This window comes from Zosterops lateralis (assembly GCF_965231275.1).
Source record: "Zosterops lateralis genome assembly, chromosome: 20".
In the NCBI taxonomy this organism is placed as follows: Eukaryota; Metazoa; Chordata; class Aves; order Passeriformes; family Zosteropidae; genus Zosterops; species Zosterops lateralis.
In genome coordinates this window covers 4,983,754-5,009,082 of record NC_139780.1, presented here as the reverse complement: position 1 = coordinate 5,009,082, position 25,329 = coordinate 4,983,754, and the positions used below count along the sequence as shown (strand labels likewise).

Below are 25,329 nucleotides of genomic sequence, written 5' to 3'. Positions count from 1 at the left end.
GTTTTCCAGTAGCCAAGATATGTTGCCCACCTCCAGCCAAGCACCAGTGTATTTTCACTGGGAAAATGCCAGCAGGAAAACCAGATTAAAAAAAAAAAAAAAAAAAAAAAAAAAAAAAAAAAAAAAAAAAAAATTCCAAACATTTCTCCAACAGCTGTAAATTTTTTTTCTTAATGCAAGATGCTAATAAAAGCCAGGTTACACCAAACCCACTGCCAGACTAGTGCTACTGGGAGGTGTTTTTAAGCTGCACCAAAGGAAAAATTTCAACATCCAACTTGCTCATTACTTGAAGAAACAGAAGCATACTCCTGCCTTTACCCTGTCCTGTGGGAGCTCAGATCAGATGTGAAGGCCATGTGCTGGACTTGGGAATGTTTGTTCAATCTCCTATTCCTCCTCTGCTTTTTCCACTATGAGCGCCTGCACTCCTGACATTGCATTTTGCTGATCGTAACCACAAGGTTTTGTTTTATGAGCTGTTATACCAGGAAAATGGTATTCTTTGCACCCTATTAGTTAGAACTTGTTTGTGACAGCAAAAGATCCATAATTAATCACTCAATTGCTCCTACTCCACACAGCACCCCAAGCATGACCAGCCTTGGAGTAGGAAAACAAACTCAGCCCCCTCCTCTCGGCAATTTGGTTCTAGAATAAGGCACACAACAAATAATTGTGGAGAGGGAGGGTTCCTTTCAGCCTCCTCCACACCTTCTTTCTCTCCTTGGAGTCTTAAAACACACCCGAGAAGGTGTTTGTGTGCAGCTAATTGACCTGAGGAACAGTCTATGGTCAATGGCCCATTGACTGATGAAGTGATGGAAACAAGATGCTAATTTTGACTGTTTGTTTAGCTGGGGCAATATTGGCTTGCTGGGAGGGGGAGTCATGGCCACTGAACCCCACTCAAACAGCTTCCAAAAATAGAAACCAACCTACCAACAGAGCCTGGAACTGGAAACTCAGCTGAAATCTCCTTGATATATGAAATATCTGAGCTCCAGGAATGGATGGCTGAGGTATTGCTGTGCAGGATGGAGACACACACCCTGCTGCCTCAGGAAAACAGGTATGGATCTTGTGTTCTAGCCTTACATACCCTTTTCTAGGCAGAATTTTGTGACGTTAATTGTGTAGAAGCATCAATATAGAAGCAAACAAAGTAAAACCTGACCAGTGCTGACAGTCTCCAAGAAAAATAAAGAGGGAAGGCACACAGATACATTTTTTAAATGTGCTTTTACCAGGACAGAGAGTCATGGTTTCCTTGGAATGCTGGCACTGTTCTGAATCCTTTGAGTATTGCTGTTGGTTGGAGACCCCTTTAGATACTGCACTGGCTGCACCAGGCCTAAACTGAGCTTGCTGAGGAGCACCCAGTGTCAGGGTGCAGAGGGATGTGGAATATAAAGAAGAAACAGAATTCTGTATCCAGAATTTAATTTCATACTCTTACATAGCCTTTAGGCAGTCACTCCAGCCTATCTCCCCAGGTTACACACTTGCTAAACAGGCACAAGGCTCTTTGGGTGGATACTGGGACTTGCAATTAAATCTTTCAAGTAGAGTTAAAGAAGAAAATTTTAAAATAAAATTACTGATCTAATTCACTAGAAAAGAACACTCTTACCTTTCTACCAGGTGGTCCAGGGAACCCAGTTAAACCAGGTAAGCCCACGTCTCCCTGTAGGAAGCAAGCAAGTTCAATTAGTTTTCAGCAACATTTTCCCCATGCCCACTGCAGTTACCACAATTATTTTGCTGACGCCAGCCCCCAGCTTTTGATATTTCTGGTTCTAATCACAACTCTTCAAAACCTGACTGGATAAGAAGAGTAGATTTAAACAACATCTCTATTAACTGGCTCATATAAATAATAACCCCAGTTAATTAATGGCAGCTGCTGCTGGAGTCCAGCTTTTCGCAAGCAGAATGAATGCGCTTTTTTTCCCCTCAATGATCTCATTCAGTCACATGCTTCATTCGCCTTTCAATAGGCATTGAAATCGCCCAGGCAAGGAAATTTTAGATTTTTAAATGCAGCAAGAACAACAGGTACCTCCTGCCAAATCCTGTGATTTGCTCTCACACTCCGCTACTGCACTGGCTCAGCCCGTGGCTCCCGTTCGGATGGTGCTGTGGTGTGATTATTTAACCTGCCTGTCTGACATGGATTGAACCTTTGCAGGCTGCTGGTGGGAGGGTTTGTTCAGTGGCCTGGACTTCTGAAAAGGGATTGCATCACACCCCAGCTGGCAAACCCAAACCATCAGAGAACGGATGAGCGCATTGCTGTGAGACCTCTCCAACACCCAACCCCGCGGTGTGAGCCCACTTGGCCTCCTCTGATCAGCATCAAAACACCCTGGAGTGCTTTCTGACTGAAATCCAACAGATTTCCAGTATCTAGCTTGAAAATTAGGCATCACTCCAAACTCCTGCTGGAAACTCCTTATTCCTATTACTTCTATCAGGAATAAATCCTTGTTAACACAAGCTAAAGGTGATCTGGATCTCTCCCTTTTTTACACCAAGCACTGTCTTCAAGAAAACAGTTGCAGACCCCTGCAGGTGGATGAACTCCATGTGATGCCACTCCAATACAGCGTATCAGAAACTTCAAAAGGCATCTCATGGTGTTAACAGGATCATTTCACATTTAGTCTTCTGAATATTTTTCTAGCATCGCCTTCCAGTTTGCAGCTGTGTGGCCTCACTGTGCTCTACGGAGGAATCTGGTGTCAAATGAAGGGCCCAAGCTCCTTATGGTGCTTTCTATGAGCTGTGCATTTATAGCAAGGCTTCTGGTGAGAGGAAGAGAATCTGGATTCAAGTTACCAAAGACAGTGCAGGCATCACTGAAAGAGCTAATTGAGGTAGGTGATGTGGAGTCCTGATTACCCTATTGTTCATTTCTAGAATTCTGTGAGAGCTTGTTGCCCCAGTAAAAACCACTCAGCTGTGAAACAGCAAAAACGGGAGTTATAACTTCTTGAAAAGAATTAGGAGAACTCTGATCCTCAGAAACTGCTAAACCCAGAAAGCAGCTTTCCTTCCAAGCTGGTGCTTTGTGCTGATTTGAGCAGCCCTTGGTAGAAACCCCTCAGTGAGGTCCATGCCTTAGAACCCTGCACCAAGAAACCTCTACCCTGATGGGGCTGGAGCATGAAGCAAACCCCTGCTCCTCAGCAAGAACATGCTTTCCTTGGCCTCCAAGATTTTTATTCCTTACACTGGGATTGCCTCTTGCTGCAGCTGCATGCCCAGAGTGTGGCTGTACCTTTAAACACTTGGCTGAAGTAGCTATGTGCTTGTGGTAGCTTCAGCTGGGCCACAGATTATGGATAAATTGGATAAACACTCAGACAACACCATGGCAGGTGGCACCTCAGAGCACTATGATCACTGAGAGCTACCTCTCTTTAGTCCTGGATCCAAGATCTGAGCCTCATTTCCCAGTGCTAAGTCCAGTGGAGCAGCTGGGATGCTTGTGGCTGCAGTGCAGACTCCCTGTGTGTGTGCACAGGTCTAAAAGCCCCTCGTGGCCTCAGGGTGACATCTCACCTTCTGCCCATTGCGAGCCTTTCCAGGTGACAGCCCAGGATCCCCTTTCTGACCCTGAAATGAAAAACTCAACATTAGTGACACAATCCAAGGGCCCAGCCCACAGATGTGGTTCTGCTTCCACCAAGCCTCCAAATGAGAAAAACATTTTGTTTTATCCCAGTCTTCCCTGACATTCCAAATGTATTAAAGTGGCCTGGAATAGCTGTTTTGCTGGGGGTGGATTTGGTGAGTGATTGCTGCTGCTAAAGAGTTGAGTTTTAAATAGCAGTTGACAGTATTCAATTGGCTAAAGAAAGGATAACTGGAAGAAAGCAATGTCAGGACTTTTGATACTTATTAGAGCAGACAGCTGCGATTCCTTCCTTGTCTACAACTACCATCACAAAATTAATTACCAAGCCTATTACTGGGGCTGAACCATCCTTCTCGACAACTCACTGGATGCTGTTGCTTCTTTAACTGTGAGGAACAGATGAGCCTGCAGAGAAAGTTGTACTAATTAGGCACCCCCAACAGGCAGAGCAATTGTGAGGCTCCCAGGCTGGCAGAGAGCGGCACACTTGACCTTAAGTGGCAGTATTCCTTATTTTCCTCCTTAACAACTGGGATGGGGGAAATTACTGTTTGAGGCTGTGATCTTCTGACAAACAGGGGCTGGAATCTCAGCAGTGTTTGATCATCTAATTCCAGCAGATTCCTTTGGAAACCCCACTTCAAATTCTCAAGAGGTGGGAAGGTAATGTGAGCACCTAACAGGGGGAGAAATGCAATTAGGAAAATCTAGAAGAGATTGAAGTGTGCCAGGTTCTTTGGGTAGGGGAGAAGTAAAGCTTAGCACACATAACATCTCCTCTGGCACAGCCAAGATGGGTATCCCAGGATCAACCACTGTTTAACACCCCATGAATCATAAACAAGCCACAACCTCTGTGTGCCACATCAGCACAGGACAGCTGGGAGGGTTAATTAATGGCTGTCAAGTGAAGTGCTTGTAGGGAAGGGGAGACCTAGAAAGGAGCAATGCTGGTTATTAACTGGCATTTCTCATGAGCAGCACAGAGCTCTGGTCACAGCCAGCTGAGTTGCTTTTCCACACAGCCTCACTGTGAGTGCATTCCATGTGTACTTCCCACCTTGCACAGAGTGTAAACCCCACCATCCTCCTCCTCCTCCTGCCACCACAAGCTGTGAGGCTCGGGAGTGAGACTGCAGCTCTGGACTGTAGGGAGCACTGCTGATTCAAGGCAGATGTATCTGCACAAATTCTGAATGGAGGCTGCCGGCTTTCCAAACAGTAAATGAAGTCATGCAGATAATCTTGCTTTGCATGCAGCTGTTATCAGGGCAATTCTCCCACTCCTTGAGCTTCAGAGCAGTCACTGGGTGCTGCCACTGCTGAGAACAGATTAGAGCAGCTCTTGGGATCACTGGGTCCTCCATTTCTACTCTGCAAAATTAATTTACTGCAGCAGGTAGACACCCACCACTTTCCCTAAATCTTGCCTTGTGCTCCATGCAATGACTTTGAGACATGGAAAAGAACTTGTGTTTTCCCCTGGGAAGCTCCAGATCACATTAGCCAAGTCTGTGCTTTGCTCTGGTTCTGTGTTCAGCACTGCTGAGACCATCACACAGGTGGAGAACTCAGCCAGGAGCAGGATCACATGTGCCCAAGATCAATCAGCAATGGGAACAGCTGGATGTGAGGGCTGAAATTGTGGATTAATTGCTTGAGTCTTCTCACACAGCAATGACAACAGGGGAATCAACCTAAGTTTTTCCATCCCAAGCCATAGCACCTTTCCCACAAGCTTCTCTCTTTCTCATCCTAACTTACTGAGAACACTTCTTCCTCTTGTAAAAGAAGAAGTGGTTTTTTTTTTTTTTTTTTTTTTTTTTTTCCTTACCTGGGAGAAGTCTAGAGCTGTGCAATTTAAACATCTCAGTTTTGCAACCCCACTAATACTATTTTAAACATCAATGAGCCAAACTGATGAGCTACCTTGGAGAGAAAAACCATTCACTAAACTGAAAATTCAATATTTTTCAAGCACTTTAAGAAGAGATTTCTCCAGAGCAGCAAATCATCCTAATACCTGATACCAAAAGCCTCCAGATGAGAGATGCAAACCTAACTCTTGCAATGGCTTTTGAAAACACACCCTGTCTGGCCATCTTCCCAATCCTAAAAGCTTTTAGGGCATCCTGAGAGCTACATCTAGTCATCAGCAAAAACACCCCTCGTGTCCCCCAGCAGCTTTGAGGTGACAGACCCAGTCACAACCCCAGCCCAGCCTGTGGCTCCAGAGGTTATCTGCAAGAATCAATCTCTGCCAATCACATGCAACTGCCAAGGACAACAAGCAGAATGTGGAAAGTGATAAGAATCCTCCCCTTTAAGCAGTTTCTCATAATGAACTGCTGAGCTGAGCACCACAGGCTAAATTCCCAGGTGGCACAAGCAGGTGTAATGCCACTGGAGCCAGTGGAACCATGCCCAAGCAGATCAGCAGGATTTTGGCTCAACAGCTACAAACAGCTCTGTGCAAAAGATCAGCTTCCTAAGTCCAAGGAATTACAAGTGCTCAGCTCCAGTGATGAGAATAAAGTGGGCCCTGCACAGGGTTGACTGTGAGAAGCAGAAACACAACTAAAGCACTACAGCCTGGCAGGAGACACACAAAACCACCCAGAGCCTGCAGTGCCACACCACAGCCCTTGCACAAGGGCTCTGGTCATTCAACTGATAAAAATTATGCTCCTGGGCCCCTTTTTAAGTGACAATGACTTGGTGTTAGTCATGGTTTCCAAGCTGTATCTATATGGGAAATTTCAATTTCCTTCCTTAGATTGCTGGTTTTTTCTGTGGGATTAACTGCTATCTAAGCCAGACTGAGTCCAGCAGCCACTTGATGGCTCTCAGCAAGAAAAGTTCCACTTGGAGCTGCTTTGGCCTGTTGTCCAGGCTGAGCTTTCACAAGCCCACAATTTCTGCCATGTGCTGGGTCTGTTAAGAATATTCCCATCTTTGAAAGTGTCCAAGGCCAGGCTGGATGGAGCTCTGAGTGACCTGGTCTAGTGGAGGATTTGGGGCATTATTCTCATGCCTCCCCATGGCAGGGGGGGCAGGAATGAGATGAGCTTTCAGGTTTTCAGCTTTCAGGTTCCAACCCAAATCATTCTTTCATGGTCTTATGATGAAGAAATCAGGTCCCAAGTGCAGGCTTGTAGGCAGTTAAACCATGAGGGGGTGAAATCCACTTTTTGGGGCAAAGTCCATTTTCTGGGACTGCTGTAACACCAGAGAATTGAAGGGAAGGAGGGGAGTCAAAACTTTGGCATCTGATCCACACCTTCCAAAGAGTATTTCTGAGGTATGGATGATATAACACAGCTCACCAGGCTCTCCCTGCTACAGGTGAACCTTGGCCATGGCTTGGGCTGAGCTCCAGCTCTCACATCCTCATTGCAAACCCAAAATTTCTTTTGACAAAGCACCAGGAACAGACCAACCCTGCAAACAGTGGCTGGACAAAAATAAAATATATCACAGAGCCTGATGACACCAGATCTCTGCTGCAGACTTACAGCTCTCCATCCACTGAGACTTCCTGCTGCCAGACTGTGCATTGAGATGGAGGAAAAATGCTTAAAGTAAGATTTCATTTCTATTAGGTGACCAACTGAATAGAGCTTTACAGCCAAATGATGATTTCTGACAAGTCATTTGGCTAAAAGTGTTTTAAAAAACCCCAACTTGTAGCACAGAAACATAGTTTGACTCTACAGCTTGGACCAGGCTGGATTTGCAGGGCTGGAAGTTAGATAAAAAAAGTTTGATTTGACTTATAAAACTCAACAAGTGTGATCTGGAAGTCATTGATGGAGAATAAATACAAAACACTAAGATGTAGAACTTTTACAGGCTCACTTTTGAGGCTGTATGTGGAATTTAAACCAGCTGCTGTTCACCAGCAAGTCTCCAGTGCCTAACTTTCAATCACGTAGAGGCAGCGTGCTAAGTTTCCAGAATCTTTTTCCCAGAGCATCAATAATGCTTGTAACATCTCTGCCTACTGATGAGATCATGAAAAGACAGAACTATTGCTCACACCTTTCTCTGTTTGGCTGAGAAGCTCCCTGGTTGTGAAAATCTCTGTTAATGTTGCCTCTCCAAACTCTATTGTTCTTTAGTCCAACACAGATGTTACAAAATATAAACCTATTCCTTTGTAAATAATCATACCAAAGCAATCCAAACCAGTTTTCCAGGAACTTCAGTCTTTAGGTAACACAAAGCGTTATACACAGAATGAGCTGGGAATTAAAAAACACCTTTTTGGAAGGGTTTTGCTGCACACTGGGTTAGGACCCCTCCAGAGCCACATCTGTGCTCAGTCCCAGGCAAAGGGAGAGGCTCCAGCTGCAGGGGGTGACTCTCACCTCGATGCCACCCAGAGGGAATGTGTGTGCACGAGAAAAGGACAAAACACAGGGAATGTGTGTGCAGGAGAAAAAGACAAAACACAGGGAATGTGTGTGCAGGAGAAAAAGACAAAACACAGGGAATGTGTGTGCAGGAGAAAATAACAAAACACAGGGAATGTGTGTGCAGGAGAAAGGCGTAAAACACAAGGAATGTGTGTGCACGAGAAAAGGACAAAACACAGGGCCCCTGGCACTGCAGGAGGTCTGTAAGCCCTCCTGGGAGAGGTGAGGGCAGCTAGAAGGAAACCATGAGATCAGTTTGGGAGGACTGATGGAGTTCAGAGTTCCCAGAAACTCTGCAGAGGGAAAGATAGGAGTTTCAGAAGGAGGAAAGCAGAGAAAGATGCTGGGTGCTGCCAGGCACTCCTGCCACTATCCAGACTCAAAGGTAGAGGAACAGGCTGCAAAATCCAGAGGAGAGAAATGAGAAAGCAAAGAAATTCAGAGCTGGTGGAGCTCTGGAGCAAGGATTCCACTGCCCTTGTCTGACAAAGCAGTTTGTGCCCTGGCACAGGAATAGCTTAAGCAGGATCCTAATTTGGCAGTCTTTGAAATCCAGGAGAACCAAGGATGGAGACACAGAGCAGGGTCTCTCTGGGCACAAGAGAAGGGTCAGCTGTGCTGCTGGAGAGCCCCTGGGAGAGCAGGAGAGAGGGAGAAATGGCTTCAGCCACTGTCTTTTTGTCCAGAGCAGAATGAAAGGAGGCTGTCCTTCACCCAGGATGTCCTGTGGGATGGGAAGGTGAAGGCTCCTCACAGCAGTTCATACTTACTTTCAGTCCTGGGGGGCCAGGTGAGCCAGGGTTTCCATGGGGGCCTGGGGGACCCTAAAACACACAACAAACACAAAACTGAGTCAGAAGGAGATGATGGGAATCTGCATTAACCCTGGGGCAGCCAAAAGCCTCTGGCTGTGCTGTGCCAGACTCAGACTCAGCCCCAGCCCCAGAGCCCTGGGGTGCCCTGGCAGGGGGATGTGGCACTGGGACCCTCCCTGGCATCCAGGGAGGGAAGCTCAGCTGTGGGTTCCCACCAGCCTCTGTGGAAGGGGATGTGTGCCTGTCACCACAGGACATGTCATGACACTGAGATAATTTGGGTAAACCAAATATTCCACAGGTCAGGGGAGTCCAGGCTCTGGGAGGAGCCCCAGCAGAAGGGGATGGGAGCAGGCAAAGGGGAGAGGAAGTGTGTGGGGGTGTTAACTTTTTTTTTTTTTTTTTTTTTTTTTTTTTTTTTTTTTTTTTGTGCTCAGAATTGAAGAGAACAGAAGTAATTACGAAAGGAAAATTATCCAGCTCTTTGGGGTGAACTCATTTCCCCTACAAGCCAACCAGATTTTTGTCTTTAGAGGTCGGAAAGAAAATGCATAATCTGACAACAAAACAGTGGGAATAGCAGTAAGTCCATGTAAACCCTTTAAATCCATATTTCACATAGTTAAATCTGTATGTTCCCTTAGTTCTCATGAGCCAGTGACACTGTCAGAGCATCTACCTCAAATCACATACATCAGAATCTCCTTTGACATCACTTTTTAAAAGCACCCTGCATATTTTCCAAAGACTATTTAAGGAGTTATCTGGAATAAGCAGCTAAGAATAGTTTATGCCTGGATTATATACAGCCCAGAAGATCTGCTAACCTCTCAGGCAGAAGTAATAACAATTCTAAGTCCACTTGAACACGTTCCTGGGAGATGAAACAACCTGAGAATTCAACTCCAAGAATTCTGCCAAGAAGGTGTGAGAGCTCTGCACTGCCACAAGGAGGGCTTTATGTACCCCCAGATTAGGGGAGTCCAGGCAAGGGGATAAAAAGTCACCCAGGCACTTTCTCAGCAAGCTGTAGGTTTTCCAGTGAGCATTTTGGGGTCCAAATCATCAGGGTCTGATTTCCAGGGAAAGTCACTGCAGTTAAATGTGCCACTGCCAGCCAAGTTCAGTGTCCTTGCTGTCTCCTGAGGGAACATTGGTGCACTGATCTCTATTCTATTCTATTTTTACTGCATTTTAATAGAAAATAATGCCTTTTCAAATTGCATCTTGTGGTACAGACAGTTGCTGAATGCTCAGTGCTATTTCACAACATGCTGCAAGAGGCTGTTTAATTTAAAGATTGAGACTGAACTTTTCAAATGGCAGTTTTTACTCAAATTAACATCCCATTCTTAAATTCCTTCCAAATTTTCAGCCTGAACCCAAACACACTTATTGTCCCATTCTTAATTTTCTTTCATTTTTTCACCTGAAATCCTCCTGTTCAGCCCATCTGGGAATTTCCAGTGAAACTGAAAGAGCTTTTAATTAAAATTAAGGTGCTTGAGTATCAACTTCTCACTTGAGAAGCCATACAGCAGCTGCTGTAGCCAGAGTACCTGGACACTGAGGGGTCTTAAATAAATTTCATCTTCCCAGCAAACTGTGGAATCACCTGCCCATCTCATTGTGTGGAACACTGAAACAGAGACTTAAAGTGCTGCTTAAGGTAATACAGCAAGTCTGTGGTGGCAAAAATGCTTCAGCCCAAGTCTTCCAAGTCTCAAAGATGTAGGAAAATTAATAATAAGCAACAGAAATCAAGCTAGCAAAGTCTCTTAAAAAAACCTATGTTCCTAAAAAGCTTGTACACATAAGCAATGATCGAGGTAGCTCTGAACAGGGTCCATAAATCCAGGCTGCTGCTGGGTTTGAGGAGGGAATTCAGCTGTAATTCAACTTTGGAGTGAGGCAGCTTGGCCCAGAGCCCACAGCAGTGCAGTCATTTGAAGTTTGTGCTCCACCAGAGCCCAGGGCAGGCTCACAGCAGTGTCAGGCTGGAGGGAGCAGCTCGGTGTGCTGTGACTCCCAAATGAAGGTGGTGGATTCCAGGAGGAAACCTGGAATGTAGGAACCCCAGCTGCCAATCCAGAGCTCCTGGATAAGAGACTGATCACACCCCCAGCAAAATCTGGTGCAGGTTCTTCCACAGTAAACCAAAGCACAGCAACAAAACCCTAAAAAGCCTTAACCAGAAGGAGGAGGAGGAGAAGGGAGGAAGGATCCAGTCACAGTTTCTAGTGATTAAAAGTGTGATTATGAAAACAGAGACTCTCGAGATAAAACAGAGCCTTTGCCACTGAGTTCAATGAGGCTGACAGAGTGTATCCAGTGTAATCCAGGCAAAGGGAGGTCAGAGACTCATCCTGTCCCTAAAGACCAATGTGGTCTTATCCTACTGGAAGTGGCTACATCCTGTGATGAAATGATAGTGGGAAATCCAGTCTGGCATGAAGGAAACTGCTGTGACCAGTTCTGGGGCTTGTGTTAGACATCTGAAACTGCTCTGGCAGCTGTGGAGAGAAAAGGGTGTAGTCTGCCAGCAGCCCTAAAAATTTGTAAAAAATAATTGATCTTGATGTGTTCCAACATGGTGAGTCCTGAATCTGGGATTCCGCCCACATTCTTGGCAGAGGAGGAAGATGCTGTGTGGTACAGTGAGATGGGCTGAGTAACAAAAGGCACAGGATAGCAGCTGCCTCAGGAGCTGTCAGCAACAGTTAATTGCTGTATTTTATTCACTTGGTCCTAGATTAATTCAATTTACCACTCCCAGCTAGAAATTTGGATTCTCCTAAATATATTTATCATCAATACATCAATTTTACTTCTCATATCTACACACAGGGTAGGACAATGGTGAGAAAATGATAAAAACCCCACTGCCTGTGTCACTATTTGCTTGAGTGCACATTTCCCCACCCGCTTTGGCTTCTTCTATCTGCTGAAACAACCCAACCCATGCAGGCACACTTGGATCTGAAACCTTCCCAGCCGTGTACCAGAAACTCCATGGAAAATTTTACCATGGGACAGCAGCAGCCTGAGGCTACTCGGTGGCACAGAGAACAGAACAATCCCTGGATGTGTTCTCCAGGCAAGGAGGGCTTTCCCATCTCCCTGGAATGTCTCCTATGTGAAAGATGCCACTTGAGAAGGACCCTGAGCCACCCAGTTCTGCTTGGGGATGCCTGGAGAGGGGACCCTGCTCATAGAAGGGCTTTTATGCCCAGTGGTTCACGGCCCATAGAAATTAACAAAAGTGTAACTGTGCACAGCTTCCCCCAACCCTCCCAGCATTCACCAGGAAGGGGAAAAAAATCCTCCCAACTCCTGCTAAATGCTAGAGAGCTGCAGTCAGAGGAATGACCGCTCATTTGAAACTCATTATGTCTTGGGGTTTCACTGCGTAAAGCAACTTTTTCTGCTTCTGACCTACAGATCCCACTGTGACCTCTGGCTTGCTGAAAAAGAGCTAAATATTTGAAGTGAAGCCAAGCAAACTGTTTCTTTAAACACTTTTAAGAAATTAGAAAATCTTCCTAATGGAATGAGGATACTGGGGAATCTCCACAGCTGACTGAGTTGCTTGTTTCAGGAGGGAAGCCCTGCATTTTGAAGGAAAGGGAGATTTTTTCCAACCACAGACCAAATGTAACAGGGACATGTTACACTGGGACCTCCCAGTCTTTCAAGCTGCTGTGGTTCACAGGAGGATGGCAAGAGCATCCTGAAGCATCAGGGAGGGCATGTGTATTCCCTTCATCCATCCATTTGGATTTCTCCCATGGTGTCTCAGAGTTTAAATAAACCAAGAACAATTACAGCACGTAAGGCTTTTTTATTGCTGATTCTGCCTCTGATCTGTTGTATGGACAGGGATGAGAATTTCTTGTACCTGCATTTGCTCACCTGTAGGAGGTGTGACTTTTAGTGGGACCTGGCTTCCTGAATTATTTGCGTATTTTGGAAAATTTGACTGTTGTTGTTTTCTTGCTGTCCTGGGGGCTGAGCAAACAACCAAGGCCAGGCTGGACAGGGCTTGGAGCAGCCTGGTCTAGTGGGAGGTTCCCTGCCTGTGGTGTCAGGTTGGGACAAGATGATCTTTAAGGTCCCTTTCAACCCAAACCATTCCACGAACAGGACTCCTGTCTGGCATGTACCTAGGAATTGCTGTTTCCTCCATGTAGAGGCAAAACTGGGATTTCCACAGCCTCAGCTGGAAGGCAAAGTTTAAGACCCAGTGTCACTCCTCACAGCACTTCTCTGCAGACCTGCTCCAATCATGGGTACCTTTGCTGGTCAAACTACACCAATGGGATGAGTCACAGCTTGTGGTGGATGCAGATGTGCTGTCCAGAGCCCCTCACACAGACAGCACTGGATGAAGCTCACAGAGCCGGGGTGAGGCAGGAACAAGCTACAGTGGTGAAGGAATTATTGCTCCAGTGGGAGCCCTTTGTTGACAGCTCCTTGTAGAGCTTGTTGGCACATCCCTGAGAGCAAATCCCAGCCTCTGCCTCCCTGGGAGACCCTGATTTGAAGAAATGAAAAGGTCAGAAATAAAATCTGGCTTGCACAGAACTGGGGGTGTCACCCAGTGCACCCCAGTGCCACCACCATGGAAAAGCCATCCTGTGACCTGCCTGGCATTTCACATCATATAAAGCTGGGGAAATCCTTCATTGCTGACACTACCATTGCCTTAGGTCTTACACAGACACTTGATCAGGCACACAGCACATTCATTGAACAACAAACCATCCAAGTGTGGACAGACCTCTTCTTATGTCTCAAATTATTTAATGCAGCCATGAAAGATGAAACCCATCCTAGATAGAGAAACCCCTCCTGGAGAGCACACATGGCAGTACAGCAATATCTCTACAGATTGGAGAGCTCCTGAGATAGTGTTATTAGCCATTCCTATTGCAATTTTTAGCTCATTTCTCTTGGAGTCCCTCAGGAAATAATGAGAAGGTGAAACACCCAGTTTTCACTTGTTAAGAAAATGAGAATTTGCTTTCATAGCTGCAGAGAGCAGAGCACAGGAATAGCCTGAATCTTTCTCAGCGGGCCCCTGCTGATGGAGTGATAGAGTATACAATTAATTCCATGCTCCTGAAATGAGGATTGGCTTTTAAAAATGGAGAAATTGTAATTTTCAACAAGCCTACTGCACTATCCACTCTGCTACCTTGCCTTGGATTGCTCTTGAATGCTGAGGTATGTCCCAATCAGAACCTCTTCTATGGTGTTACACAGTCTGCGATGCCTTTGCAAAGCAGGTGGCATTGCCTACATGGAAGAGCCACCCTCAGACTACACAGGCAGGTCTGGTGATACCCATCTGCTGAAAAGCAGGAGACAGATCCATGGGAGCAGCCAGATTTTCTTACAGACTCTCACCCACTACAGCCTCACTCTTAAGGCAAAGGCTAATCAGAGATTTCATTTTACCCTAGCCAATATGGGATGGAAATTCTGCACTATACATCAGCATGAGGCACCTTCACAGCTACACAAAGTCACAAGTCAAATGCTGCTACTGGATTTTCAAATGTGCCAGGCAACTGTACAAGCATTAATAATACAGAAATTATGCAAGTTACAACAAGGGTGATTAATCTCCTGCATTAGGCATAAATTGCATTGGTGACAAAGAGATCCTTCCTTTCCTCTGCATCCAGCACTGCAAAGTTGCCTGCAATGTTCACCTCTCCTCTGGAGCTCCAAACTTGGGCTGTGGCCTGATGGGACACCTCATGCTTATCCATGGGCTGGTGCATGAACTCTGCAGCTGCTTTTTTGGAGGATCAGGTTAGGAGAACATGACCCCTGCAATGTTGCACATTTATTTTTAAGTTTTTCAAGCACAACAAAAGCAAAAGATGCAAAAATTCCCCTAAGCCTGTCTTAGTCCCTGGCAGCTCCGCTTTCCCCTGAAATCCCTAAATCCCAAAGAGACACAAGAAAAAATTACCAGAAGAAACACATCCCAAAGTCAAAACAATTTAGGCACAGTCCTGTCTCCAGTGCTCCAGGCCAGATATTCATAGCGTGACCCTTCTGCCCCCTCCCAAAATTAGCACAGCCTCTTTATAGAGGTCTGAGCCAAGCCAGGCTCAGCTGTGCTGAGCACTTCCTAACTGGGAACTCTTTCCTGGACCAATTCTCAGCACGTCTGGCAGGGACTGAGCTCAAAAATCCTCTGTTGCTTATTGTCTTTCAGAGGATCATCTTAAATATAGGATGGAGCATGCCACAGCTGGGGAATAACAGACAATTTTGACACAGCTTCCATGATGCTATTTCCTTCAGAAGAAACTCAAGTGGAATTGGGATGCAGAGCTGAAATTTGGTCACTCATACAGCAGGCAGGGGATGCAGCTGGGGACTCCAGACCTGCAGTTTGGTTTGCAAACCACGGGATTGCCAGAAGTAACACCAAACACTCCTCATAAGCAATGAGCTGGGGTAGGAACCAACCTCCAGCTTTAATGGGGATGCCAAGAAATGCAAACTCTGAGAAATCTACTGATGTGGGAGCTGCTTGGGCACTTGTGACTATCAGGGCTGATGCTTCATTAAAAACTTCTCTAACGTGGAACAGATTTGTCCCAACTATAAACACGAGCCTGGTGCTGCCTAACCCTGCTCACTCAGAGCCCAAATCAGCTTTCAGGGCTGTTCACACAGGCCCAGGCCCCAGGGGGTCCTGCAGACCTGCATTTTACTGCTGGGGAAAGGAGATGAGTTTATTTTTGCTGGTTACTGCGAGATCTCACAGGAGTGTAACAAGTGTCCTGGGGGAATGCCGAGCCTCCCAGCCCTCAGCCTCCTGCTTGTTCTTTAAAGACATTACACGGGGGTTGAGTTTTAGCCAAGTATGTGTGAGGAAATCTCCCTCTGCTGCCAGGCCAGGATGCTGCCTGGATCACGCATCCAAATATTCCCTTCTTCCAGCCTCTTCCAGACACTTCCACCTTTGCATTCCCAGCCCACACTGGTGCAGTGCTGAGGAAAAGAGCTCCCACCCTGTGGGACAGCACTGTTCTCCCAGGAAAACAGCCCTGTGCTCCCAGGAAAACAGCAATGTGCCGCCAGGAGAGCAGTGCCAGCACTTCCCCGTATCCAGGTCAGGCACACTGCCCAGCCCTGGGAGAGCTGGGCCAGCGTGGAAGGCTTTTCTCACAGAGAGCTGCAGCACTCAGCTCCAGATGTTTCCTCAGCACAGCACTCAGTGTTCAAAGACCTGCATCAGAACCTCATTTGGGGAGGAAGAAATTCTGCGAGAGCCATTGCAAATTCCTGAACAGATAAGGCATTCTGCTCCAGAGCTTGAAAAGGAGTCAGAGAGCAGGTCTCAGTCTGGGGAACAAAAAACCCCTCATATCTGTGTGTGTGTTGAGTCCTTGGTCCTAGACCATGGTCCCACTGATGAAGGACCTTGAACTAAACAATTTGTGAAGCTGGGAAGTACAAAAAGCAGCCAAAGCTAATATATTCAGCAGTGCGTTTGCAAGAAGGAACAGATACTGGAAACAAAATGAGACAGAGATCTCGTTCTTCTGACAGCCATTTGGAAACATCCATCCCCAGCCTTGGCTGATGCCAAACCTTAGCTCAGGGAGGCTGCAAATCACCAGTGTGGCCTCCTGAAAACCTCCAACAGGGAATGAGGGAGAAGGAGACCAGATCTCAACAGAGAAGGGCCTGAAGAAATCGTTACTCAGCCACAGGAACTACAACAGCCTTTGGAACAACAGGACAGGCAGATTCAAATACAAATTGATGGAAGTTTTTAACGCACTTACTCGAGATCCTCTCTTGCCAGGGGGTCCTGGTAAGCCTGGCAGACCTGGTGGGCCCTAGAAAAACAAAGATAGGTATTAGTGATGGTTCTATAACAGGATAGTGCCCCTGATAGTGCTTCACAGAGACCCATAACACAATCATTTGGAGAAGACCTGGGGAGAAGGGCCAATTACAGCACCACAGCCAAAATTCCCCTTCAAATTATGCTATTACTATAAAGGGATAAAAAGCCACGCACAAAAACATCTGCGGGAGCACGTATTTCCATGGAGCAGAGACACAGCATCTCCATCTTTCTGCTGCAGCCTGCATTCCCACAGCTCTGTCTCGTGCCTCCCCTCTCCTGGACCTGTGCTGTATCATAGGGGTAACATAACTGTCTCCCAGCTTTGGATTTTCCTGCTCTGTGTGAGCACCTTGGCAAGGGAAGCACGTTGTGTGTTCTAATCTCCATCAGCTGGACACGTGCAGCTCTTGGTATTGTAGGTTCCTACACGAGTTACAACATCATCTATGATTATGTGTAACTCCAGCACTTCATATTTTAGAGCAGCAGGTTATAAAATGTAATAAAATTGGTGTCAATGTTGGAAACTCTTAAATAAGGTTCTGTAGCAAAGTAAAGGTCGAGTCATACACGTGAGAGTAGTGGGGGCTCTTGGAAGAGGGTAGGAACAAAGTGGAGATATCAGGAGCCCAGCTGTGCACTGATCTGAAACAGGTTAGGAAAAATACTTAACCAATGAGGTTTGAACTCCTTTGAATTTGTTCTTCTATTTATTATTTTTTTTTCAATGGGCTGGAGAATTCAGATTTCTGGAGAGCCATCTGCAACTCCTAATAACTCCTCAAAATTTCTTTTCTCCCAAGCCAAGCATGTCTGACAAGAATAACTGTTAATTAAACCGCCTCCCAGAGGATTTATATTATGGTAGCTTGCTGCAAAAGACAAGTTTCCATTGCATTCAGTGGGGAGACACATCCAGAGCAGCCAACTGAAGGATGTTTGGAAGGGAGCCTGAGCTCCCTGACTGCCTGGCAGGTGGGGCAGCAGCTCCCAGGAGCAACATCCCACAGGGATGAAGGTACAGGTGCAGCATGAGCCCCATGGCCACGTTCTGGCCTTGCTCCCTTCCCACTGGATCACCCCTGGGGGATCTCACCCCTGCGCAAAGCCACTGCCAGGCTGGCCCTGCTGCTCAGAGCTGCTCAGGCTGCTACTGCCCCTGAGAAGGAGCAAACAAAGCTCGTGATCTCTATTGCAGCTCCCAGGAGTCATCATGATTCAGTAAGAAAAAAAAAATTGACCTAGGACATCCCTACCCTAAATCTCGTGCCCAGGGAAAGATTTTGGTACGAGAAAACTTGTATGAACCATGCAGGTAAACTGATGGATAAATACTCCCCTGATATTACCAAACCTCCCACATGTAAACAGCACAATAAGTTGTACACAAGTGATCTATTTGAAGAGTCAAAATTGGCACAGTAGAAAAAAAAAAAGTCAAGGAAGGCATAAGCAAAGCCCAGTGTCCTCTGTGCTATTAATCTATCAGCACAACAAATATAGGGTAACTTTTCACCCCTCTGGTAGATAACAAGAAAAGGCTTGTTTTAAAAGAGCCTACACAGCACAGAACAGCTAATGTCCCTGACTGTGACACACAGGGATGGACTTCTGTCACCATATGACCCACTGCTGCTGCCCAGCCCTGCCTGACCTGGACATGTCCAGTCTCCATAGCGTGGGACACTTCATCTGACCCCTCTGCCAGCTGCTTATTGCTGCCTAGCACAGTATTACTGGTCTTTGTATTAACAACCCTCATTGATACAGCTGACCCTCATTTTAGCAATATCCCAGTGTTTTAACCTGCCATTGTGCCAGCTCAGGGCCCCGTGCATAATGCAATTATACAGCTGTGCAAATAGACACGTAATTGTAGGGTTTTTTAAGCCTCATGTATAATTGTGCTCCAGAATCCCAGCTTTTATTAAAAATATCCCCTTGCCCTTTCAGTTGGGATGATAACTATCAAACCATGAATCCAGTGCAACTGAGGCAGCAACAGTTTTGACAGAGCTTATCAGAGATTAATCCAATCCTTAATCTCTCCTCCACCAAAACCCATCCCTGTTTACACTCTTAGAAGGAGCAGAAGAGGAGATGCAACTGTCTGAGCACGGCGTTCCCTGTGTACCAGAATTGAGGTGACCTTTTCCACCTTCCTGCTAACAGCAGCTGCAATTGTACTTGGCCACTTGAGCAAAAACCTTCTCCAAAAATGTGGGCTGCTCAGAACAGACTGAAGCTAACACAAAAATAAGGAGAGAGTTAATATCAGCACTGGAGTGGGAAAAGAGTGGAGAGAAAGGCTGGAAAAACACAGAGCAGCACACAATTCAGGAGTGCCTACCACTGTGCTTTGATTTGTCTTCCCTTCAGACTTATTTTTCCTTTTGTGAGGAATTAGAGGGATAAGGTGAGGGTTGGATGTCTGGCTAAAAGGTGCAGAAGGTAAGAATGTGACCACTTTTCAGTCTGAAGCCAGGCAAGGTAGAAGAGGACTGGGGCAGTGACAGTGGATGGACACAGGCAGTGGTGAGGAGTGACACACTGTGAGGCCACTTTGTACTTCTCATATATCTCAGTTCCTTGGGAGCTGGGTTGGAGGGGGTATGGACTGTGCCTTCCTAGTGCCTCCTTCCCCCTCTGCATCACCCAGCCCATGTTCTCACGCAAAAGGCTCAAGCTCTCAGACAAGAGCCCCACAAGTGGCTCTGCCTGAGGAGAGCAATGCTGAAATACACTCAAGGAAAATGTGCATCCAGAGAGGCAGCCAGAGGAGAACAGGCCTGGATCAGGGCCCAGCTACTTACAAATGATGGATGCAGTCCCACTTCAGGCACAGGGCTCCACAGAGAGAGCAAGAGATGTCTGTCAGCCTGGTGCCCAGAGCCTCCCGGGGGGTGATGCCCACACAGCATCTCTACCCTCACCCCCAACTCAGATCACACAGAGCCTGCAGGGACCTGTCCACTGCACCCCTCAGGGAACCCCGGGGAATTCCATCAGGAGCAGAGGGGAGTGCTCCAAGGGGCAGGGAAGTTTCCTGCTGCTGGCACGGGGTGAGGGTATCAGTGCTCTGCCCCTGCCCTCCCATGGCAGGGATCAGCAAGGCTGAGGATTCCTGTGGTGAGCTCCTGCTCCTGGCACTGTGGGCTCTTGTCTCTCTGGCTCCTTGCCTGCTCCTCCTGCAAACTGATGGCAGAGAACACCCACCCTGTTATCACACGAGGCAAGATCAGAGATCAAGGAGAAACTCGGCAGCAGCAGATTCTCTCTCTCTTCTCAAGCCAAACAGCTGAGCTGTTAACCAGCCTGAACAGTTCCTGCAGCAGCTCACGGCAGCCACAATAAAGTTTAACCCTTCTCAGTTTCCCACGGTAGCATTAGCAACGATGACCAATCCCACCAAATGATTATAGGATTTGTTCTAAACTGCTGCTGGGAAACTTTCTGCTGCAAAAGGGACTTTTTTTTTTTTTTTTTTTTTTTTTTTTTTTTTTTTAATCTTAGCTCTCTGAGGTTCAAATTGCAAACGGAAAATTAAACCATCTTGTCTGAAAGGAAAATACATTGGACCCTGAGGATAAGGGAAATCTTGCCATTTCCTCTTGCTGCTAATTTATACCTCTGCCTCTCCCACACTGTGACCCCCCCTTGCACTGCTTCCTCTGCCCACAGCAGTGCTTCAGGGAGCAAGCTCCAAACTTAGCAAGGCCAAACCTGCTGTGGAAGGCTTGAATTAAAGCACACTGAGTACAAGAATTGGTGCTGGAAATTGGGAAATGACTCCTGAATCAACTTGGTCAGAAAGCAGAGGATTCCCATAATCACTTCCCCAGGGGTGAGTACTCAGCCTGGCAGCAAAGAGCTGAGATTTCCCAGGAAACTATTAAGCTCATATTCTAGTGCATACTGACACATGGACATATTTACTTTAGGGTCTTTCCCAGTGTATTTCTGCCCAGCCACTAGTGGCACGGTTCTCCTGTGACCCAGAAAAGTCTGTTTCAAAAGTGCAAAACACTGCTAAGACTCAGGAGAGAAGAGAGAACATTCCTTCTTCAGGTGCTACTGCCTGTGGTTAAAGTCAACTTAAAAAGGAGTTCAGGAAACACATCAAAAGCTTCTCCCCACATTGGCACCGTGTTCTGAGCAGTGAGTGACGTTCCCCCTGCAGATAAAGAACCTGAACTATTCTTTTCCAAGGAGAAAAGAAATATTCCTACAGAAAAAAATGGTCACTGCCACAAATCTACCCATTAGCCTTGTATGTCTGGGAAGCACCAGCAAGGAAGGACTGAACAGCTACAGGGACAGCACTGGAATTCAAAATTCCCTGCTTAGGAGAATAGAAGAGGAGAAAAAACCCCTCATCTCCAACAGCCTGCCAACCTCTCCTCACCTCCCCATCACTGCCAGGCTTCAAAACCTGCCTAAAACAAAGACAGAATTTTAGGGGAGGGGAAATCCCCAACATTTTGGTTACTTTCTTCTCCAAGGCAGGCTTATCGTATTAAAATTTGGACACGTCTGGGTTTCAACCAGTCTAAAAACAAAAAGCCCTCATAATTCTGGCAGGAGCTGAGCTGCTGGTGGAGAGCCAGCCTTGTAACACGATTTCCTCACCAGGCACAGATGTTTGCTCTGCGTCTGTGCAGCACCTATCACACAAAGGTCCTTGTCCACAACTGGGTTCCTCACAGAGTGGCAGCACAGTACACAACAAAATATGAGTGTTCCAGCTTGATGAAAGCCACTTTTCTATGGAGAGATGTCAGGAACAGGCTCTGCAGGGGGTACTTTGGACACTGGAGCAATCCCAGACCTTGGAAGGGAGCCTGAAAGGCTGGGAAGGAATAGAGGGATCACCTACTCTACTACTCACTTTCTATTTTTAAAATTTTATAAAAAAACTTGTATGTATTTGTACAATCCTAGATCCTTTGCAGCGCATTTATCTCAAACACACCATCAGCTCTCTCTCTTATTTTACACAAATAGACCTCTCTGATATAATAGACCTCTCCCTTGCTCATTTGCCTGCAAGATTTCCCTTCAGAGATATTTCCGGTTAAATCACTAAAAAAATTTGATCCGATGATGTGAGCAAGGATAAAACTTTCCCCATGCATTATACAAAGCATGCAGTCTCCCCTTTTTTTATTATTAATATGACTCATTCATTAATAGATATCCAAACACGTTGTGTGTTCCTTAATTTATCGTGGATTGGCAGCTCAAATAGCCTTTTCTGGTGTGGGGAGGACTGGAAATAGGCACTTCATATATTTTATCAGTGTTTCCAGTCACCTCTCTTCCCTGCCCACTGATTGAATTGGCTGGGATTGCTTCTTTCAGGGAAGGAGCAGGGCTCCAAGACAAACTGCTCGTGCAGAGGATGGCAGCTGGAGCAGTCTAGACTGGGGACATGCTTGGAAACACATGTGCCTTGCAGAGAGGGAGACAGGCAGGGAGGGAGGGAGGGAGAGGGAGCTGCCTGCCAGGCACCACCACGGCCTCCAGTCTGAGGCTGCAGATGGAACTGAGGGCTGTGAGTCCCCCTGTGCTCTGACTGGGATGTTGGGGGTGTCCTTCAAACACACTCCCTCTGTTCCACAGTGCTTCCACAGCCTCTCAGTGATCCCAGCCTGCACATTCAGCACAAGGGGTTGTTTTCTTGCTCTAAAAATAACCTTTAGACTTGTCAAGAGGCTTGGCTGTAGGGACCAAAGAGCTACAGAACTGCAGATTTATATAGGATTTATACAAAGGTCTGGCTTAGGGTACGCTGTGCTAGACCCCAGCCACCCCAAGGCAAGGGTTTAGCACAGCTTTACCTGGGAGGTGGTGCTAGTGGGCAAGGGAGAGGCTACAGCAGCTCCCCAAAATCTCCCTGCCAAACCTGCTGCTGGTCTAGACAAGCAAATGACACCCCATCTACTGGAGGATTCAAACAGCCATCACATTACAGCCTCAGTTCAAGGGTTTGACATGCTCACACAGATACTATTTTTCAGTGTGCATTTTTCTTTTAAAGGGAGTTTTAGGGTACTTCCAGCCATGTGCTGGGGTCATGCTGCAGGGCCTGGAATTCTGGAGCAAGGCTGTCTGGGGTGCTTTGGGCAGTGGAGATGATTCAGAGGGACTTTTGCCAGCTGCTGAGTCAGTGCTGCCTTACTGACTTCGCACGATATCTGGGTGTTCCTTTTGTTATTTCTCCCCTCCAAAAAAACCCAGACAGCTGAGATCCCAAATGCTTGTGGTTATTAATGGTTCCCAAGAAGTTTTTCTTTTTTAAGAACATACTGCCCTCCCTCCTCTAGCTGCTCAGCAAACCCAACACTCTTGGAGAATTAATGCTGTGCCATGAGTTGCATGTGAGATGCAGCATCTCTGTTTCCTTTTGCACAGTATCCAGGTGGTCCTTCAGGACAGATTAATACATGGTGGCTGCTGAATTTTATTCCCAAATAAATCCTTTCAGTCCTTTGCTCACACTCCTCTAACCATCAAAACCTCCCTCTATTGTTGGATGGGGCCTTTCTGCACAGCTAAGATTATCCCATAGGTTATTTTAGTAGAATTCACAAAGCCTCAAGTGCAGACACCACAGAGCCTGAGTCATCATTGCCTGGCACCATGGCTGCCACTGGGATGATCAGGATGAACAATAGTCCTTTCTCTCTAGGTGGAAGGATTCTGTGCCTGCCAGTCTGCCCAGAAATCACAGCCGAGGTGATCCCAATCCTTGCTGGACAGGCAGAAGCAGTTCCCCCCCTACATCTCCCTGCCCAGGGTGACAACCTTCTTGAAGAGACCTTGTATCAGGCAGCAACTGGGAAAACTAATTAATCACCTTATCCTGCCCTCGGTGTGCCAGACAGCAGATGACATTGCCAGCCCACAACCTGCCCCGGCCAGGCTGGGATATCACTGACCTCATCAGGAACGCCGGCCCGGCAGCACGAGGATGGCGCCAGGTAATTACTCAGGCACAGAACATTTATCAGCACTTGCTCTGAAACATCCTCATCTGGCCACGAACGTGCTGAATTTCTCAACATGTCATCCCCATTCTGATCTTTTCTCCTCTTTTCCCTTCCCACGTCAGAGACATCCAAGGAAGCGCGGTACAGAGATCTCTGAGTGAGTCACAGGAGCTGCTGAGCACCGTGTGGCAGCCAGCCCCAGCCAAGCCATAACCTTTCCCTCTCCAAGCCCCGATTTTGTTTCCAGCAGTCAAAGAGAATAAGGCCAGACAGAGCCTCAGAAAGTTCTCCTTTCCCTCTGGTTCAGGACTGCAGTTGTTCTCAGACAGGATGGAAAAATCCTGCCATCTCTTCTCTCAGCCCTCCACAGCCTGAATCCATTTCTTTGCTATGATTCACAAGCTTGAGAGAGATTTTCCACTCCAGTTCAATAATGAGCTCTTTACATTGCAGGGGCTTAGAGCCTGGTCACCCTCATGACACTTGAAGAACAAGAAGGTGGCAGAGGTCAGGATTTTGGTGGGCTTGGAGCAGGCACCCAGGGTCACCCCTTAAAGCTGAGCGATGTTCTGTGTGAAATGCAAAACTGCTGAATTTCTTCTCTTGGAAATACACCTAAAATGACTCTCCACAAAACATAGAAGCCTAACCAAAGACCAAATAGCTGGAGCTTGTTCTGCCTACTCAGGGATTTAGCAAAGCTTCTCCAAACACCAAGACTCCACCAGGGATGGTGCCTGTAGCCCACGCTCAACCCCTGCCCAGGCATCACCTTCACCTCTCCCAGGGGCAGGAACCTGGGAACAAAACACCACCCTGGGTGACTCCACACCCAAAGAACAGGCAGAGAAATCACCACCCAGGTTGGAGATGGGGCAGGAGGAAACACAAACTGCTAAGCCCCCCTTGAGGACCTGGGGAGACCCAACCATTCCACTTTAGGTGTTACTTGCACCAAGGAGCAGCTCTGCAGAGACAAGCACTGGTCATTCCTTACACCAGCCTCATTATTTCCATTGTAAACTCTTCTTTCACTATTTTAAGAAGTCAGCTGTAAAAATTCCCTCTAGGCTGGATCTTGGCAACCAAAGGCTCTGTCTGGGAGAAACTTATTTTACATGTACAATCCCTCTCTCCTATTGACAGTTTGGGTTGGAACACCAAATCCCCCCTAAAAGTTGGCCAGTTTAAAGATCATGTTTGCATTTTCAAATTTAAAAAATAAAAAAAGAACAGCTAGCAGATAATTAGTGGGGCCTGAGTGCTTTTAGCATTACAAAATGTGTGTAAGCTTTTACAATGGCCAATATATACAACCTGAAAGGGGTTATTTTTTATGTGGAATGCAGTAGTTAAATTTATAAAGGAAACTTTTTGCATGTTTTAAGTGCAGGCTATGAGAAATAAAAAACAGAACAAAACATCCAAGAAAAACTTATACCATAAAAACAGATGAGACTTTGTTTAAAAAAATAAATCCCAAAGCCATCTCTGGACTTGCATTTGCTTTTCTAGATTTGTGAATATCAGATAAAAAACCAAATTAATAACTAGTGCCAAGAAATAGTTAACTGGA

At 46.5% G+C, this 25,329-nt stretch overlaps 1 protein-coding gene across 1 annotated transcript in view; it reads right to left on the bottom strand.

The window, feature by feature from the left end:
• Positions 1–25,329, bottom strand: part of COL27A1 (collagen type XXVII alpha 1 chain) — a 140,702-nt gene that overhangs the window by 99,544 nt on the left and 15,829 nt on the right. Inside the window, exons 4-7 of the mRNA XM_083875689.1 lie at positions 16,694–16,747; positions 8,832–8,885; positions 3,568–3,621; positions 1,634–1,687 (exon numbers count right to left, since the gene is read on the bottom strand). Coding sequence (XP_083731815.1) covers positions 1,634–1,687; positions 3,568–3,621; positions 8,832–8,885; positions 16,694–16,747 — 216 coding nt within the window. The remainder of the gene's footprint in view (positions 1–1,633; positions 1,688–3,567; positions 3,622–8,831; positions 8,886–16,693; positions 16,748–25,329) is intronic.